The sequence below is a fragment of the Nicotiana sylvestris genome, chromosome 2 (assembly GCF_000393655.2).
Source record: "Nicotiana sylvestris chromosome 2, ASM39365v2, whole genome shotgun sequence".
In the NCBI taxonomy this organism is placed as follows: domain Eukaryota; kingdom Viridiplantae; phylum Streptophyta; class Magnoliopsida; order Solanales; family Solanaceae; genus Nicotiana; species Nicotiana sylvestris.
Genome location: NC_091058.1, coordinates 214,071,139 through 214,088,306, shown reverse-complemented (window position 1 = coordinate 214,088,306; position 17,168 = coordinate 214,071,139). Strand labels below are relative to the sequence as shown.

At 39.4% G+C, this 17,168-nt stretch overlaps 1 protein-coding gene and 1 pseudogene across 2 annotated transcripts; one reads left to right on the top strand and one right to left on the bottom strand.

Annotated features, from left to right (window-relative positions):
- The window catches only part of LOC138886265 (probable indole-3-pyruvate monooxygenase YUCCA10), a 329,636-nt pseudogene that overhangs the window by 170,837 nt on the left and 141,631 nt on the right, over nt 1–17,168 (top strand).
- Nucleotides 11,201–15,871, bottom strand: LOC104243111 (putative late blight resistance protein homolog R1A-3). Of its 2 annotated transcripts, none has more exons than XM_009798262.1 (4): nt 15,697–15,871; nt 15,492–15,585; nt 11,512–15,244; nt 11,201–11,446 (listed from the first exon to the last, which is right to left on the bottom strand). In XM_009798262.1, exons 2-3 carry the CDS (start codon nt 15,552–15,554, stop codon nt 11,543–11,545), a joined length of 3,765 nt encoding a protein of 1,254 aa, XP_009796564.1. In that variant the 5' UTR covers nt 15,555–15,585; nt 15,697–15,871; the 3' UTR covers nt 11,201–11,446; nt 11,512–11,542. The 2 variants fall into 2 exon arrangements, with proteins under 2 accessions (XP_009796564.1, XP_009796562.1); XM_009798260.1 differs by having other exon boundaries at nt 11,201–11,434.

Here is a 17,168-nt window from a genome sequence, read left to right as displayed (position 1 = left end):
TTCTGGGGTGTTATTTTGGTGACCGGCGGCGTTGTTGCCGCCGGGTTTCAGGCGGTGGGATGCTAGGGCGGCTAGGGTTAGGGGTTTGGTTGAGGACGATGATGAATAGTGAGAGGAGGGGGTGTTTAGTTAGGGGGCCGGGGTAAGGATTTGGGGTTTATATAGGGGGAAGGTGGATTAATCTTGACCGTCCGATCAAGTAGAATTTAAGGCCAGGATCTATTCACTTAACCAAACGATGTCGTTTGGCTTAAGTTTGGGGGGACGGGTTGAACCGGGTATTGGATCGGGTAAGGATTATGGGTTAGGGTGATGAGATCTCAACCGTTGGTTGGATTTGATCCAACGGTCCCTGATAAACTACGACCAAACGCTGTCGTTTTGACTCGTTTGGATTGGACCAGACCTGGGCTGTTTGGATTGGGCGGGGGGGGTAACTTGACTTGGGCCTGGATTTTAATCTAGGTCCGAGTTTCATTTTACAACTTATATTTTTTTTCTAAATTTATTCTTACTTATAAAAAATCCTAATAAAATTTATAAAACAATTTTTAACTTTACACAAAATATTAATTACTTTATAACAACTATTTAACACATAGTCAAAACATTAATCACACAGTGACATATTTAAAAATAGAACGAATGCATATTTTTTGTGATTTTATTTAAATTATCTTTTAAATGCATAATTAAATCCTAGATATGCATGCAACATATATTTTTATTTTTATTTTCATTTTGTTATGACAAAGTAAACATTTACGGATATAAGACAAATATTTAACAAACACCACGCAAATTCAAAAATTGCACAGTAAAAGAAATTTATTTTATTTTTTGATTTATTTTGGAGTAGTTTTCGTGAGGCAAAAATCACGTGCTCACAGGTTCGACGGACTATCGAAGAAGATGAAGACGGGGCAGAAGAAACAGCAGCCATGGGAGGTTGGAGCTCGACGGACTATGGTTGTTTAGCAGATGGTCGTTTGGGACCTATGGGGACGAAGAAGAAGAAGCAGCAGCGATGGTTGTTTCACTGGTCATTCATGGCTGCTGGACGAGAAGAAGAAACAGCAAGGGTGGTAGACGCAGCAGCGCTGCTGCTCGTCAATGGCGGACGAGGAGGGGGTGCATGGATAGTGGTGAGCGGAAGAGGGGGGTTGTGGGGTTTCATGGCTGGAGGGATCGTTTGGACGAAGAAGATGAATAGGGGGGGGTGCATGGGTCCGACGGCTAGGAGAAAGAGATGGGGTGTGTTTAGGGTTTTTAGGTAACAAATGAAACAAAAATGAGAGAAAGAGTGGGGGGGGGGGGGGTATGGTCAGATGGGGGGGCGGTTGGGCTTGGGTCAAGGGTTTTGGGTTGGGTAGAGGTGTTTTGGGCCTACGTTCAAAATTGAAGAAGAGGCCCAATTCCGATTTTCTTTATATTTTTTTGCTCTCTTTTCTTTTACTTTCTAATTAATAAAACTAAAATTCTAAATTAAGTTACAAACTAAATTAACTTATCAAAAATACTAATTAATTCCTATCAACAATTATCATACATAATTAAACACCAATTAAAACAAAATTGCACAATTTGACATTGAATGCTAAAAATGCAAACGATGCATATTTTTGCAATTTTCATTCTTGTAAAACAAACTTAATTACTTCTAATTGTAAACTTAAATCCTAAATGCAAATATGATGTATTTTTATATTTTTTATTAATTTAACAAATAAACATGCATGGACAAATACAAATAATTATTGAAAATGCCACGAAAATTCTCAAAATTGCCCACAAAGGAAAATTGTTTTATTTTGAATTTTTTGGGAGTAATTCTCTCATAGGGCAAAAATCACGTGCTTACAGTTGCCCCTCTTTGTCCGAAAACACGAAGAGTATTCGTGCAAAGATAAAGTGAGCAATTTTTGCCCATCCGAGTACTCCATGTGAAGCATTTTTTGAAAAAGATTTAACCGAGCCTTTGCTTCAAAGGTTTCCTACATATCCCTGGCTAGAAGGGAATCAGGTTAATGTAGTTCGGGAAATTTTTGGCAGCTGGAACTACCATGGGACTACTTTTTGTTGTTACTGTTGTCGCATGTTGTTACTACTGCTTACCGATCTCCTTGTTACATTGTGCTCAAAAGAAAACTAGAGGCTAGACTAAACTAGAAATTACAAAATCTTATCTATCTTCCACGCGCTCTGGTTGCTTTGCTTTGTTGTCGGCTTGTGTTTCCTCTGGCGCCTTTCCTTCGAAAACTGCTGGGGATGACACTGGCCTTTTGCTTTTCTGAACACAAGTTTTATTATTCCGCTTTGTCTGCTGGGGACACTGCTTCCTACATTAAAGCTTCTTATGCTGGGGATTTTTGTTGTAACCCTCCTCATTACTGACTTCTGTTTGATCTTGAAATGTATTCCTCTGTTCTGCAGGCGGGCTCCTGACTCCAACTTGACTTTTGAAAGATTACACAACCTCCATTCTACAGGCGGGCTCTTGACCTCAATAGCTTCTTGAAAATAATTCAGCCTCCATTCTTCAGGCGGGCTCCTGACTTCTTTTAAATATAACAACCTCTGTTCTACAGGCGGGCTCCTGACTCCAACTTAAAATTTAACAACCTCCGTTCTACAGGCGGGCTCCTGACTTCTCCAACTTAAAATAAACAACCTCCGTTCTACAGGCGGGCTCCTGACTTCTCCGACTTAAAATATAACAACCTCCGTTCTACAGGCGGGCTCCTGACTTCTTCAACTTTTTAAAATAAACAACCTCCATTCTACAGGCGGGCTCCTGACTCCAAATTAAAATTTAACAACCACCGTTCTACAGGCGGGCTCCTGACTTCTCCAACTTAAAATAAATAACCTCCGTTCTACAGGCGGGCTCCTGACTTCTCCGATTTTTTAAAATAAACAACCTCCATTCTACAGGCGGGCTCCTGACTTCTTCAACTTAAATTTAACAACCTCCGTTCTACAGGCGGGCTCCTGACTCCAAATTAAAATTTAACAACCTCCGTTCTACAGGCGGGCTCCTGACTTCTCCAACTTAAAATAAACAACCTCTGTTCTACAGGCGGGCCCCTGACTTCTCCGACTTAGAATATAACAACCTCCGTTCTACAAGCGGGCTCCTGACTTCAACAACTTTGAAAATAATTCGGCCTCCATTCTCCAGGCGGGCTCCTGACTTCAACAACAACTTAAAAATAAATCAGCCTCTATTCTCCAGTTGGGCTCCTGACTTCTCCAATTTTTAAATGTAACACCTCCATTCTCCAGGCGGGCTCCTGATTTCAACAACTGCTTCCTTCAAAACTGGTGTTTTATTCCTCTGAAAAACTGCTGGGGATAACACCGATATTTTATTTCATCAATATGTCATTTTCCTTCTTCAAAGACTATTTCCTTTAAAGTTGGTGCTTTCACTTCCCTGAAACCTGCTGGGAATAACACTGCTGGGGAATTATCTTCCTCCTTTTAATAATGGTGGGGATGATATTGATTCAAAGGTCATTACTTTTACAACTTTGGGTTATCTTGCTTCTTCCAAGATTGCTTTTCTTTTAAAACTTGTATCTCCCTTCTCGTATACTGTTGGGGATTTTACTTCCTTCAAAAACTTGTGTTATCTTCTCTCTTTCCCAAATGACTATCTGATTTTAAGAAAATTTTCTTAATGAGAGAAAATTTTCTGCCCCAGTTTGATAATCTTCTTTGTGACCCTGTCTTCCTGTTGTCAATAATATTTCCTTTCCATGCCTTAAATCAAAAAAAAAATTGTTAGTTTAAACGGGGCGAGTGGTCGTGCCCCTTTTGCTGGGGATGGTTTTTCCCTTTTCTTTTCCCTGCTTTGCTATAAAACTTGCTGGGGAGGATATTGTTTGCTGGGGCTGATATTCCTACTGGGGATGGTTTTTGTTTCTCTTCCTTCCCCGCTCCGTGTTGTCCGACCATTGTGGAGCTTGATCGAGAATCTGTCGGAGTTGTTCCTGTATCTCGCAAATATGCTGGGGATCCTCTTGGAATTTGATCCATAACTTTTTAACTGTTGTTCTTTCTGTTTTTCTCCGACTTCCCCTGGAAATTTAGTCCTCTTGGGATCTAGACCCATTCGTCATTTGGTCTTGCGACAAACTTCTTTTCGCTTTGTCGCCTTATCTTTGGCCTGTCCTATTCACATTTTGCTTTGCACCATTTTGGCCACTGGTAATAAGCTCTGAAAATCCTTTTCAAAACAAACTGCAGGGGAGGTAAAGTCTTTTAAACCAAGAAATGAAAAAGTGATGATTTCAAAAAATAGAAAAAGAAGAAGTCTTTCTGAACAAATGCTAGGGAAAAAGAAAGAAAAGAACTTATCTGAATGATATAATCGATCCCAACGATCATGTCATGCATTCCGGATTGATCAACCCAGTCTATTCGTATCAATCAATCTTTCGGATGGCCTCATCTTGCTGGGGATAAATAAACACTCAACTCTTTTCCAACCGCGGATCCTTCCCGCCAATCTTACCTTGTCGCCTCATAGTGCCCTTAGAGAGGTTTTCACTAATAAGACTCTCTCATTTCTCTCAACTCCCGTCGTCTCATGGTGCCTGTGAAAGTTTTCACCGATGAGACTCTCTCATTTTAGTTTATTTTTCAGCTGGGGATTGGAGTGTTGTCGACATGACTCTCTTTGCTGGGGATTCTTTCGGCTATCAATTCATTTCCAGCTTATGATCTTCTTCTTTGTTGGGGATCAGAGTGTTATTCCCGACTTCCATTTGCTTGACTTGGCACTTCTCGGAGGCTGATCGGGAGGTCTTTTTTTTTGGAAATCAATATGGGTTTTTTGTGTATGGCTTAAAGAAAAAGGGTATCAAGAGGGTTCAAAATCATTTTGACGGGTAAAACATTACAACTCTTGGAATCGAACTTTCTTTCCAACATTACAAACACAAACTTCTGCCCCAGTTTTTCTTGCTTGGGGATTCTTTATTTTTTGTTACACTATGACCGAGCCGTGAGGCGCCTACGTATCCTTCTTTGAGGAATCAGGTCAAACGTAGTTCCCAATTCCTTTGTTTTTCTTGTGACTTTTCTTTTGTCTTTATTATCATTATTTTTCTCTTTTTCTTTTTCTTTTAATTTAATTACTGATTCCAAAAGAGGGATATGAAAGAATAAATAAGGCTCAAAAGGGGAAGCAAAGGTTAAAGTGTTTGGATAGAAAAAAGAACTGCCTCCGTCATTTCATTCTCCGATAAATGCCAACCACAAACAACAATTACAATCAAAAGAAATCATACATAATATCTCTTAACTGCGTCAGCATTGATAGCCATGTCAACGCATTTCCCGTCGATATCTGTTAAACATAAAGCGCCATTGGACAACACTCTGGTTATAATGAACGGTCCTTGCCAATTCGGGGCGAACTTGCCTTTTGCTTCGGCCTGATGTGGCAGGATTCGTTTCAACACCTGCTGCCCCACCTCAAATTTTCTGGGGCGCAACTTCTTGTTGTAGGCTCTCGCCATTCTCTTTTGATATAACTGACCATGACACACAGTTGCCAATCTCTTTTCATCAATCAAGTTTAACTGTTCCAAACGGGTTTTGACCCACTCGTCATCATCAATCTCAGCCTCAGCGACAATCCGAAGGGATGGAATTTCAACTTCCGCTGGTATTACTGCTTCAGTTCCATATACCAATAAATAAGGAGTTGTCTCTACTGAAGTACGGACAGTGGTGCGATAACCCAACAATGCAAATGGTAACTTTTCATGTCATTGTCTGGATCCTTCTACCATCTTCCTCAGTATCTTCTTGATGTTCTTGTTGGCTGCTTCAACTGCTCCATTCGCCTTGGGAAGATATGGTATGGAATTACGGTGTGTAATCTTAAACTGTTGACATACTTCTTTCATCAAATTGCTGTTAAGATTAGCACCATTATCCGTGATGATCACTTTTGGGACCCCAAATCTACAGATGATATGGGAGTGAACAAAATCCACCACTGCTTTCTTGGTTACTGACTTGAAAGTTTTAGCTTCAACCCACTTAGTGAAATAGTCGATGGCCACCAGAATGAACCTATGACCGTTGGTAGCTGCCGGCTCAATAGGTCCAATGACATCCATGCCCCAGGCAACAAATGGCCATGGCGCTGACATTGTATGCAATTCTGTCGGCGGAGAATGAATCAAATCTCCGTGTATCTGACATTGATGGCATTTTCGCACGAAATTGATACAATCATGCTCCATAGTGAGCCAATAATACCCCGCTCGAAGAATCTTCTTCGCCAATACATATCCTCTCATATGTGGCCCACAAACTCCAGCATGTACCTCTGTCATAACTGTCGTGGCTTGACTGGCGTCTATACATCTCAGCAATCCCAAATCTGGGGTTCTTTTGTACAACACTCCTCCACTGAGTAAGAAACCACTTGACAATCGCCGAATGGCTCTTTTTTGATCTCCGGTGCCTGCTTCGGGTATATCCCCATCCTGAGGTACTCCTTGATGTCATAAAACCATGGCTCGCCATCCACTTCTTCCTCTATCATGTTGCAATAGGCATGCTAATCACGAACCTGGATGTGCAACGGGTCAACATGAGTTTTGTCTGGGTGGTGCAACATCGATGCTAAAGTGGCCAATGCATCGGCAACCTCATTGTGAACTCTTGGGATGTGTCTGAACTCCACTGATCGAAATCGCTTGCTCAGATCGTGCAAACATTGTCGATATGGTATGAGCTTCAAATCCCGTGTTTCCCATTCACCCTGAATCTGATGCACCAGGAGGTCCGAGTCTCCCAAGACCAAAATGTCCTGGACATCCATGTCTGCAGATAGTCGCAGACCCAAAATGCATTCCTCATACTCAGCCATATTGTTGGTACAATAGAAATGCAGCTGAGCTGTAACAGGATAATGACGTCCTGTTTCAGAAATAAGTACCGCTCCTATTCCAACACCCTTCGCATTTGCGGCTCCATCAAAGAAAAGTTTCCAACCTGGTTCCTCAGGTAATTCCAACTCATCTATATGCATTACTTCCTCGTCAGGAAAATACGTCCTCAACGGCTCGTATTCTTCATCAACAGGATTCTCAGCCAAGTGATCGACCAGCGCTTGGGCCTTCATGGCTGTCCTCGTGACATAGACGATGTCAAACTCCATGAGTAATATTTGCCATTTCGCTAACCTCCCTGTGGGCATAGGCTTCTGGAAAATATACTTTAGTGGATCCAAGCAGGAAATGAGATAAGTAGTATATGAGGACAAATAATGCTTCAATTTCTGGGCCACCCAAGTTAGGGCGCAACATGTCTTCTCGAGTTGAGTGTACTTTACCTCATATACTGTAAACTTCTTGCTGAGATAATAGATGGCTTGCTCCTTCCTTCCTGTAATGTCGTGTTGCCCTAACACACAGCCAAATGAATTCTCCAGGACCGTTAGATAAAGAATTAACGGTCTCCCCGGCTCAGGTGGAACCAACACAGGTGGATTTGATAAATATCCTTTGATCTGATCAAATGCCTCTTCACATTTTGCCGTCCATTCTACCGCGGCATCCTTCTTCAGTAGCCGAAAGATGGGTTCACAAGTTGCTGTGAGTTGAGCAATAAATCTGCTGATGTAATTCAACCTTCCCAACAGACTCATTACTTTTGTCTTATTCTTCGGCGGTGGCAAATCTTGGATAGATTTGATCTTCGACGGGTCCAGTTCAATACCTCGCCGACTGACGATGAATCCCAACAGCTTTCCACATGGAACTCCAAATGCATATTTGGCCGGGTTGAGCTTAATATCGTACCTTCGAAGCCTTTAAAAAAACTTCTTTAAGTCTGCTACGTGGTTTTCCTGATGCTTGGATTTTATGATCACATCGTCCACGTACACCTCAATTTCTTTGTGGATCATGTCATGAAACACAGTAGTCATTGCTCTCATGTACGTTGCCCCAGTATTCTTCAAACCAAATGGCATTACCCGGTAGCAATAAGTTCCCCACAGCGTAATGAATGCCGTCTTTTCCGCATCTTCTTCATCCATCAGAATCTGGTGATACCCAGCATAGCAATCTACAAAAGATCTGATCTCACGTCTGGCACAATTGTCGATCAAGATATGGATGTTGGGTAAAGGAAAGTTGTCCTTTGGGCTTGCCCTGTTCAGATTGCGGTAATTGACAGACACCCTGATCTTTCCATCTTTCTTCGGCACCGGCACCACATTAGCCAACCAATCAGGATATCGAGTGACACGAATAACCTTTGCTTGCAGCTGTTTGGTTACTTCCTCTTTAATCTTCACACTCATATCCGTCTTGAACTTCCTCAATTTCTATTTGATGGGAGGGCATGCCGGGTCGGTAGGCAATTTATGAACTACTAAATCCGTGCTTAACCCCGGCATGTCATCATATGACCATGCAAAAACATCTTTGAACTCAATAAGTGTTTTGATTAATTCTTCCCTGATATTTGGTGCAATATGGATGCTTATTTTAGTATCCCTGATATCGACTGCATCCCCTAAATTGATGGCTTCTGTGTCATTTAAGTTGGGCCTGGATTTTTCTTCAAACTGGCTTAACTCTCTGTTTATCTCTTCGAAGGCTTCATCCTCATCGTATTCCGATTTATAATCGATCTCTTGTATAGTTAGTTCGGAATCATATTGATCTTTTAGAGTAGGTTGAAGATCCATTGTGCATGTCATGTCGTTAAGACCAGTATGAAAAGAACTGTTGAGAAAAAAAATAGAAAAAAACAACAATTAAAAATAAAATAAGGAATGAAGAAGAAACTTTTCATTTTATTGAACTATGGGACAACAAGGTTTCACACTTTGTTGAGCAATAATAAAAATAAAAAGGAATCTGGATTACAACCCTAGAATAATCCAGAAAACAAGAAGGAAAATCAGAGCCAACTACCAGGACTCCCTCCAAGTAGGAAGAGGAGTAGCTATCCAATTGTTTTGGCCCTTGGCCCCACAAACTGTATGTCTACCTTACTGGAACCCTCTCCAACTTCTATCATGTTGATATCTGCGAACATTCTTTCAAAGCCCTTATTCAAATCTCCATCTGGCCCGATCAGGGGTCCGAGAACTTCTAGGACCAGCAACTTTCTGAACCCTACTTTCACAAATGATCTGGATAGGCGCGGGATTGGCTTAGGAAGGACCCAGACTCTTTTCTTCAACTTGCGGGCCCGCTTTACATTTGTTGTGGTAGGCTTGAATCCCAACCCAAAAGTATCCAGGTTCTTGGGCAAAGAAACTGGCTGGACCATTCCCTGCAGATCAATCCCCAAACCTTTTCCTGGTACAAACCCGTTGTTCAACATCTCTGAGGCTATCATGAAGGTTGCAGCTGTGATTCTGGGAAGTGGAAGGCCCCCACCCTTAGGAATTTTGTCTACTGAGACTGCGTCAAAAACCTGATAAACCCATGGGCCCATAAAAATCACATCAAAAGTCGGATGATCTTAACTTAAGATTCAGCAAATTAATATCCAAGAAAATTTTAACAATCTGATACCCGCGACGTGAATGGAGAACCGTCGTTTGTCCTTCCTATCACCGAGGCAATAGAATAGATCTAAACAGTGATGATTAAAAAAAGAATTTCCATGTGCTTGGGCCCAAGAAAAAGAATCAGTTCTTCATATGAGTGGGCGCGTTGTAGATATAATTAAGTAAATGTAAATACGTGTACTCTCTCTAAAGGCCTGAAGAAGAAATTTGAAGATGCTAAAGGGTAAATTAGAGAATGGAATAGCACCGGTTATAATTTTTTGATAGAATGCTGGAGAAGGAAGTTTGAGGGAGGAAGTTCTCATATCAACAGCAAATTCACAGATGAAACAGAAAGACATAGCAAAATACTGAGGAAAGTATCTAGGAGACGAAAGTCTAGAGGCTTATGACCGAAAGGATGGGACAGAAAAGAAGTTTACATAGATAAGTTGGAAGTACTACACTTGATGAGAACAGGGATAGCACAATCAGAAATGAAATTATTAGATACTACAAAAGGCTTTACACATACTATAGAAGATAACACCATCAAAACTAACGCTGAAGAGTCTTGCTAGAGTGCAAACAAGATCTTTCTTTTGTCCTTTCCAGGCAATCGGAAAACAAAGAAATGGTTAATATGTTCAAAATAATTATGTATTTTTATACAAAGTACCATCTCAATTCTTCCAGACATTAAGAAAACGTCTGCGAAAGTAGAGTTATTATGCAAATACGGTATTGAAAAGGCTTTCGATCACGTAAAGTACTGGAATTTCCTCCTTGATCTACGCAAATAGCTGGGGTTTGGTGGATCAACAAATTGAACTTTTGCAAAGCCCTGTGAATTTTCTGTTTTGAAAAAAAGATCCCCACTTTTTTCTTTTCCTCATAGAGGATTGAGACAAGCGGACAAAATTTTCCTTTTCCATTCATCCTGGTTAGTGGTTATGGATGATCTCAGTAGGACTGTAATGCATGCAACACAAAGTGGACAGATAAAGGTCAAAACAACAATATTGTTCATCTTTGAAAAGGAAAAAGAAAGGTATTTGGGACTCCTTTAGTGAAGGAGCTAATATCTTAGTGGCTCTTGCACATTTCGATTAATTATTTTCAGCTTCCCTTATATTATCACAACTACCAGTAGCGCTAGTACTCAATTTTGACTGCATCTTTCCCACTCACATTAGGATTAGTACATTTTTCTTGCACCAATTTGTCTCAAGTTTGCGATGGGATATCCTGCATTGATGTATAAATAGGCAGAAGAGGATTTTTAAAAACACTTACTGTTGCACATGAGGCCAAATGTTGTACAGCAGCACCTATTGAAACATCTTGATCAAAGATACAGCAGTCTCAACTCCAAATGCGTCGATGGGCTGATTCTTGGTGCCCGTGAATTCCACCAGTCTGCATCACAATTAAAACTCTATGTGTCGATGAGCTGATTGTGAAGGTAAATCTTGAAAGATATATAAAAACATGAAAAAGCTGAGATATAAGATAAATTTCATCTAGTACAGAGGTTGCCCACCTTTTGTTTCACTTCAAATACACCTTGTAATCAATATCTGAGTGAATATTATCCCATGTATGTCTCTGGACTTGAGAAGTAACGTATGATAATGCAAAGAGAGTATACACCAATAACAATTTGAAAGAACAAATCTTGGAATACATAACTAGAGTACATTTTTGTTTACCATAAGCACACAAAAGGAAGAAAAAACAGGGAAATTAGACAAAAGTTAAATAGTAATAATTGATATCAATACAAATATATCACTTATTCACCACACAACAGAGTAAAAGAAAAGTAGTGAAAGCTGGATGTTTGAGGATTCATCTTTAGCCTCAAAAAAGCTGGATGTATTCCTTACTAGCTCTCTGCAAAGAAAACTATACTGGTCAATGTCAGCCACATAAAATGAAATAAAGGAGGTAATAAATTCATCTATACTCACATATTTTTCCCAGGGTAAGAGTGTTCAAGACTCATTGCCGAACAAGAACCTGAATCCTGTCTTCTCCCATCATATCTTCAACATATTGCTTAATCTCCCGAGCCGAATCTTCAAGTTGAGGGCTTCTCCACGGATCGATAATTTTCAATGAAACAAGATCCCCGAAACTCTGCGGAATCTCCTTAAACTTTTGACAATCCCACAGTCGTAATTTCTCAAGCACAGGAAAGGATTCCTCTCTAACCTCCCACTGAGCAAGACTCACTTGTTGCAATGTCAAACATTTGAGTTTCTGGAAGGTGTCTTCCTCCTCCATGTTCCATTCTTCCTCCTCGATGATTGCGACTATAAGGTGCAGCACTTCAAGGTTGGGCAGTCTTGCTATTGTTGATAGTGAATCAGATGTGAAAGGAAACTCAAGCAAAAACAGTCCTTTCAAACTAGAAGGGAAGTGAAAATCCCACATCCGACTTGTCACAGAGAGCACAATATCATTTGTATTAGATCTTTTAAAGTTTACTTTGAGGAATTTCAGTTCATTTAGGCAGTCCAATTTCGGGAACCAAAATTGTTCTGTTGAACAATCCCATGATTCCTTGAGATTAAATTCAAGCCGTTGAAGATTGGGAAACCTTTTGAAAATATCCACTGTCTCTATCGAATAGGAAAGCTTGAGTCCCCCTAATATTCTCAATCTCTCTAACTTTGAGTCCTCTGCTACCAGTATCGGTTCATCTGTATCCAAATCAAAGAAAGAACAATCATCTATGACCACCATTCGCAACTTTACAAGATTCCAAATTGTCGGAAGTAGTACCAAGGTTGGTCCATCGTTATTCACCACCAGAGTTTCCAGATTCCATAGGTTTGAAAAAGACAAAGGCAGAGATTTAACTTCAGTCTCAATTTGTAAGAACCTCAAGTGAACCAACGTGCATATCTCATTCAGCAAATAATCATTCACCTTGATAAAAGAGGCACGCAGGAGCAACACTCTAAGGAGCCTCAAGTTTCTTAGGTGACATATATCATAAAGACTATTGTCCAGCTTCTGTCCATTTATAATCAAAGAATAGAGGTGTTTACCGGAATGCCTTTTCTTTTTTGAATCGAATAGGAAAAAATTGATATGCCCAAAGTGCCCCTTATTATAATAAATGGTCATCTGACGTGGCATCAAATCTGAAGAAGATGATGATAGAGCACTTGAAGAACGTATCTGCTCAAACAACTTTTCCTCTCTTGCTTTTATCAAACAAAAGTCATGCACAAAATCATGAATTTGGCAATTTTTCCTCTCATTGAAATAAATAACCAAGCTACTGGAAACTAAATTATCCAGATAAACCTCCACCACTTCTTCCACACTCTCCATCTCTCTATGTTCCAAAAATCCTTCGGCAGGCCATAAAAGTTTCAAAGATTCGACTAGAATTGCTTTGTCCTTCGGATAACTTGCAAGGTAAAGTAAGCATGGCTTTAGGGGATCTGGTAAAAGGTCATAACTTAATGCGATAACCTTCATCACGTCCACTTCATTCTGGAAAATGAAGGAATGCAAATTATTTCGAACTTCAACCCACACACTCCTTTTCTTTTCCTTCCCCGCAATTACTCCAGCGATTAGATCAACCACCAAAGGAAGCCCTTTACAAATTCGGACAATTTCTTTCCCAACATCCAGTAGATCATCAGGGAAACTTTCTTTTCCAAAGACCCTTTTCTCTAATAACTCCATACTTTCTTCTAATCTTAACAATCGAAGATCAAGCGGATCACTGTGGCGTTGTGCATGCAAAGCCACTTTCTTTTCTCGAGTCGTCAAAATAATTCGACTTCCTTTCTCAACTTCAGGAAAAATTCTTCTCAGCTCTTCCCATGTTGCAATATCCCATAAGTCATCTAAGACAATAAGGTACCTCTTCCCAAATAGTTGTTTCCGTAGCTCATCAGCAATATCAATATTCTCACTAGATTTCAAAGTTGAGTCAGTAACTTGATTAAAAAGGCTCTCCAACAACTCCTCCTCGTCATATTCATGATCCACTGTGCACCATGCACGGATGTCGAAATGACTAGAAACAACCTTATCATTATACACTTTGTGTGCCAAAGTTGTTTTGCCCGAACCAGGCATACCAGTGATCGAAATGACATCTAGCGTTTTTGATCCCATGGTGAGATTCCTAATTATCAAGTCAGTCTCCTTTTTAAAACCTACGATTATTTTACCAGCTATTGATGACTTGTGCTCAACTGGCTTTTTGGGAGAGTTCATAACAATGATGCCCCTATTCTTGGGAATCCTCTCGAGTAAATTTGAGACCTCTTCTTTGATAAGATTGATCTTTTCTATGACAAAAGGAAGTGAGAAAATAAGATGTAAGAGACCATTATCTCTTAAAATAATTGAATCAATGACATCTTTTGCCTCATATGCCACATCTAAAGCATGTGCCAGGAGATTTTTGTACAATTCTTGCTCAACATTCATCAAGAAATAGCTTATGAATTCTAGATATTCTTTCACCAGTTTGATTTCTTCCTTTATCAAAGCAACCGAATAAGCATTGGAATTGAGCAAACCATTTAAGTGTCTAAGTTGAAGATGGATGAACAGGGGTCCATCACTCATGGGAAAGCAGAGTTGAGATGAGTCTGGGGCTTTCAAGTAAACATCTTTGAGTTCTCTCTTCAGGAGTTCAATATTTTCGAGCAAGCCTAGAGTTGCACTATTTGTTTCATTGGTACTCTCTCTATTCCTTGATTTCTCTTCTAAGTCGCGAGCAATACCTGATACGTCCCTGGTAAGTGCTCCAACACGTGCTAGGAATTCAAACAACTTACCATTATGAATAGAGTCCTCAGGCACATCAGTGAGAATGATCAATAGGAACTCTATCATGACATGAACGTTTTGAGCCTTTGAAGAGTTCGCGGTAATTATATTCACCATGTGCTCTTGTAGATGAATCAAATATCCCCTAAGAATGTCTGGATAGGTTTCTAGGAGCTGTTTAATGAAGCATCCAACTTCTGTTGACGTTGAAGCTCTCAAATTTGTATAACATATGTGCATAACCTCCAGTTCAATTGGAATAATCTTCAAGAGTAGATGTGCTAGCTTGAAGAGTCGAGAGTCTCCATCAATCCGATCATTCCAATGGAAATGTCCAACTCTCTCAGCCATAGGTTGAAACTGAGGTATTACACTCTCAACAATATCATGCTCAACGCAACCATTCACCATCAACCCATGGAAATCGCTTATGTTGCCACATACATTCTTAAGCATCTCATATTCAGTCATTAAAGGAAAATCCTGTTCAGAACAATACTTGGATAGATGGTGGAGACTCAAGAGCAGGAAGTGCAAATGCTCCTTAGTCATGGTGGCACTTGATTCAGAATGGCGACGTGAGCTGATATAAATATTATACTTAAGGCGAGGAAGGACATGATGCATGTCATATTTAAACTGCACGTCGTCGTCAACATCATTCAAAATTCTTCGAAGCAGATCTTCAACATCTTGTCCTTTGCGAGTCATTACTTCTTCAAACTCTTCCAAATCGGAATAAGAAAGCTGGACATATGTACAAACAAATGCCAGCTCCAATTTAAGCATTTCAATTAGATTCAAGTCAAGAGATTTCTGATGTTCATCATTCTTTAGCCTCTCTATGAAATCCAGAACATTGAAAATGTCCTTGCGAAGAGTAGAAAATGACACCTGCCAAAAGACCAAACATTGTTTTTTCTTATTTGTCCACATATGCGTCGAAATAAGTTTCATTTTTTTCCTTCAGTTTAATAGATTATTTTTACTGGTTATGCACTAAAAAGGGGATGGATCTGCTCTATTGATACTTGTTTAACTTCACTGTTAAATTCTTTCCCATTACTTGAATTGAACTCCGTAGAGAATAGCAAGAAACTAAGTATACAATAAAAGTTAATCAATATATTGTATGGCATACCTCAAAGTTGAATTCTTCCCCTTTCTCTCTTTCTCCTTCAATTTCTTTTCCTCTATCCATCATTGTAATTTTCTCAAGATCTCATGTATAAAACCTAATCAGGAGAAAGAATAGAATGAAACTGAAGAAAAGAAGCAGAAAACATGATTGCAAATTCAGTTAAATAAACTTTGTTTAGCTAATCGGGGCTAAGATGTTGACTAACCTTTTTAATTGATGCTGAAGATGAAAAATCTGAGATATGGAATGGTTTCTCCTCTCTGTTGCTGTGTATGTATCATGTATGAATTCTCCTCTTTTCAACAAGAAAAGAAGTTGCAAATTCGGGTATCTATTTTCTGTTATATAAAAAACCACAAAATGTGAGTGCTCATTTGTTTATGCTTTCTCGACATAATAGATGAGTAAATAAATTAACTACTAAGCAAGAATTTATACTTAAATAATTATTGCAACTTCCAAGAGGAAACATTAATTTCTTTAAGCAATATATTAACTACAAGTTGAATTAGATAAAACGTGGCCGGCGCATGAAATTATTGATAGTAGGTTTGGATTAGAGTCTTGGTTTTTTTTAATGACAAGTCACCTCAATCCGTAACATAATTATATTCTTGAAAAAGAAGATTGTTATGCTTCATATGATCCTCTTAATCTTCATTTGCCTAAACAATTTTGTCGACTTCCATATATCCCTTTTCCACCTCATATCCTACTTATATTTCAACAAAACAATTCATTAAATATTAAGATGGCTATGTTTCATATTTCAACATTGGTTCATCAATATTTTAAGACAAAACTGTTGAAGCTGCAGTTTTTGAGGAGTCCTCTAGAAAATGGATTGTCAAGGTGAGGAATAATGGAGGAGAATATTCCAGCGACCGAGGAATATTCCGGTAGGTTTCTTGTGGTGGCAACTGGAGAATTTGGTGATGCTTTTTGTCACGACCCCATTTTTCCTCCGATGGATGTCGTGACCTAAGACTATGTAAGCCTAACAAACATGCGAAAGTGAATGATACAATAATCTAGAATCTCAAAAAAAAAAAAAAACACTTAGCAACATATATATGAAGGGAAATCTCTACGGCTCAAAGTATATACAATAGCCCAAGGCATAATACTAGTCACAAGCTCTATGACAATACCAAAACCATTCATATACAATTGTGTCTAGTAAAGGAGGAAAATGTAAAAATGGATAGAAGGGGACTCTGAGGCCTGCAGACGTAGGCAGGTCTACTTTGAAGTCTCCAAATGCAACTCAGCTCACTAGTGCGGGGACTGATAAGATAAACTTGGATCTGCACAAAACGATATGCAAAAGAGTAGCATGAGTACACTACAACAGTACTCAGTAAGTGTCAAGCCTAACATCGATAGAGTAGTGACAAGGTCAGATCAGGGCCCTACTGGAATTAATAAATGGCTGAACAAATATATACAGTGTAATAAAGACAATAATGAAATTGAAACAACGAATGGTATAAGAAGAATAACTATGCAGAATTAAGTAAATAGTGCAACATGGAGAAAGACAATTAGTAGTATGATAAGGGAAACACCGATCAAAGACAAGTACAAAAGAATGGGGAAATGTCGACAAGAGTCACTACCGAGGTACCGCCTCATAGTCTCAAATTACAAAATGAATCACAATATTAATATCACCGT

Coding starts and splice junctions, on each gene's coding strand:
- LOC104243111 (XM_009798262.1), bottom strand. CDS start 15,554: ATGATGGATAGAGGAAAAGAAATTGAAGGAGAAAGAGAGAAAGGGGAA. Junction 15,245..15,491: donor GGGAAGAATTCAACTTTGAG/GTATGCCATACA, acceptor GTCTTTTGGCAG/GTGTCATTTTCTACTCTTCG.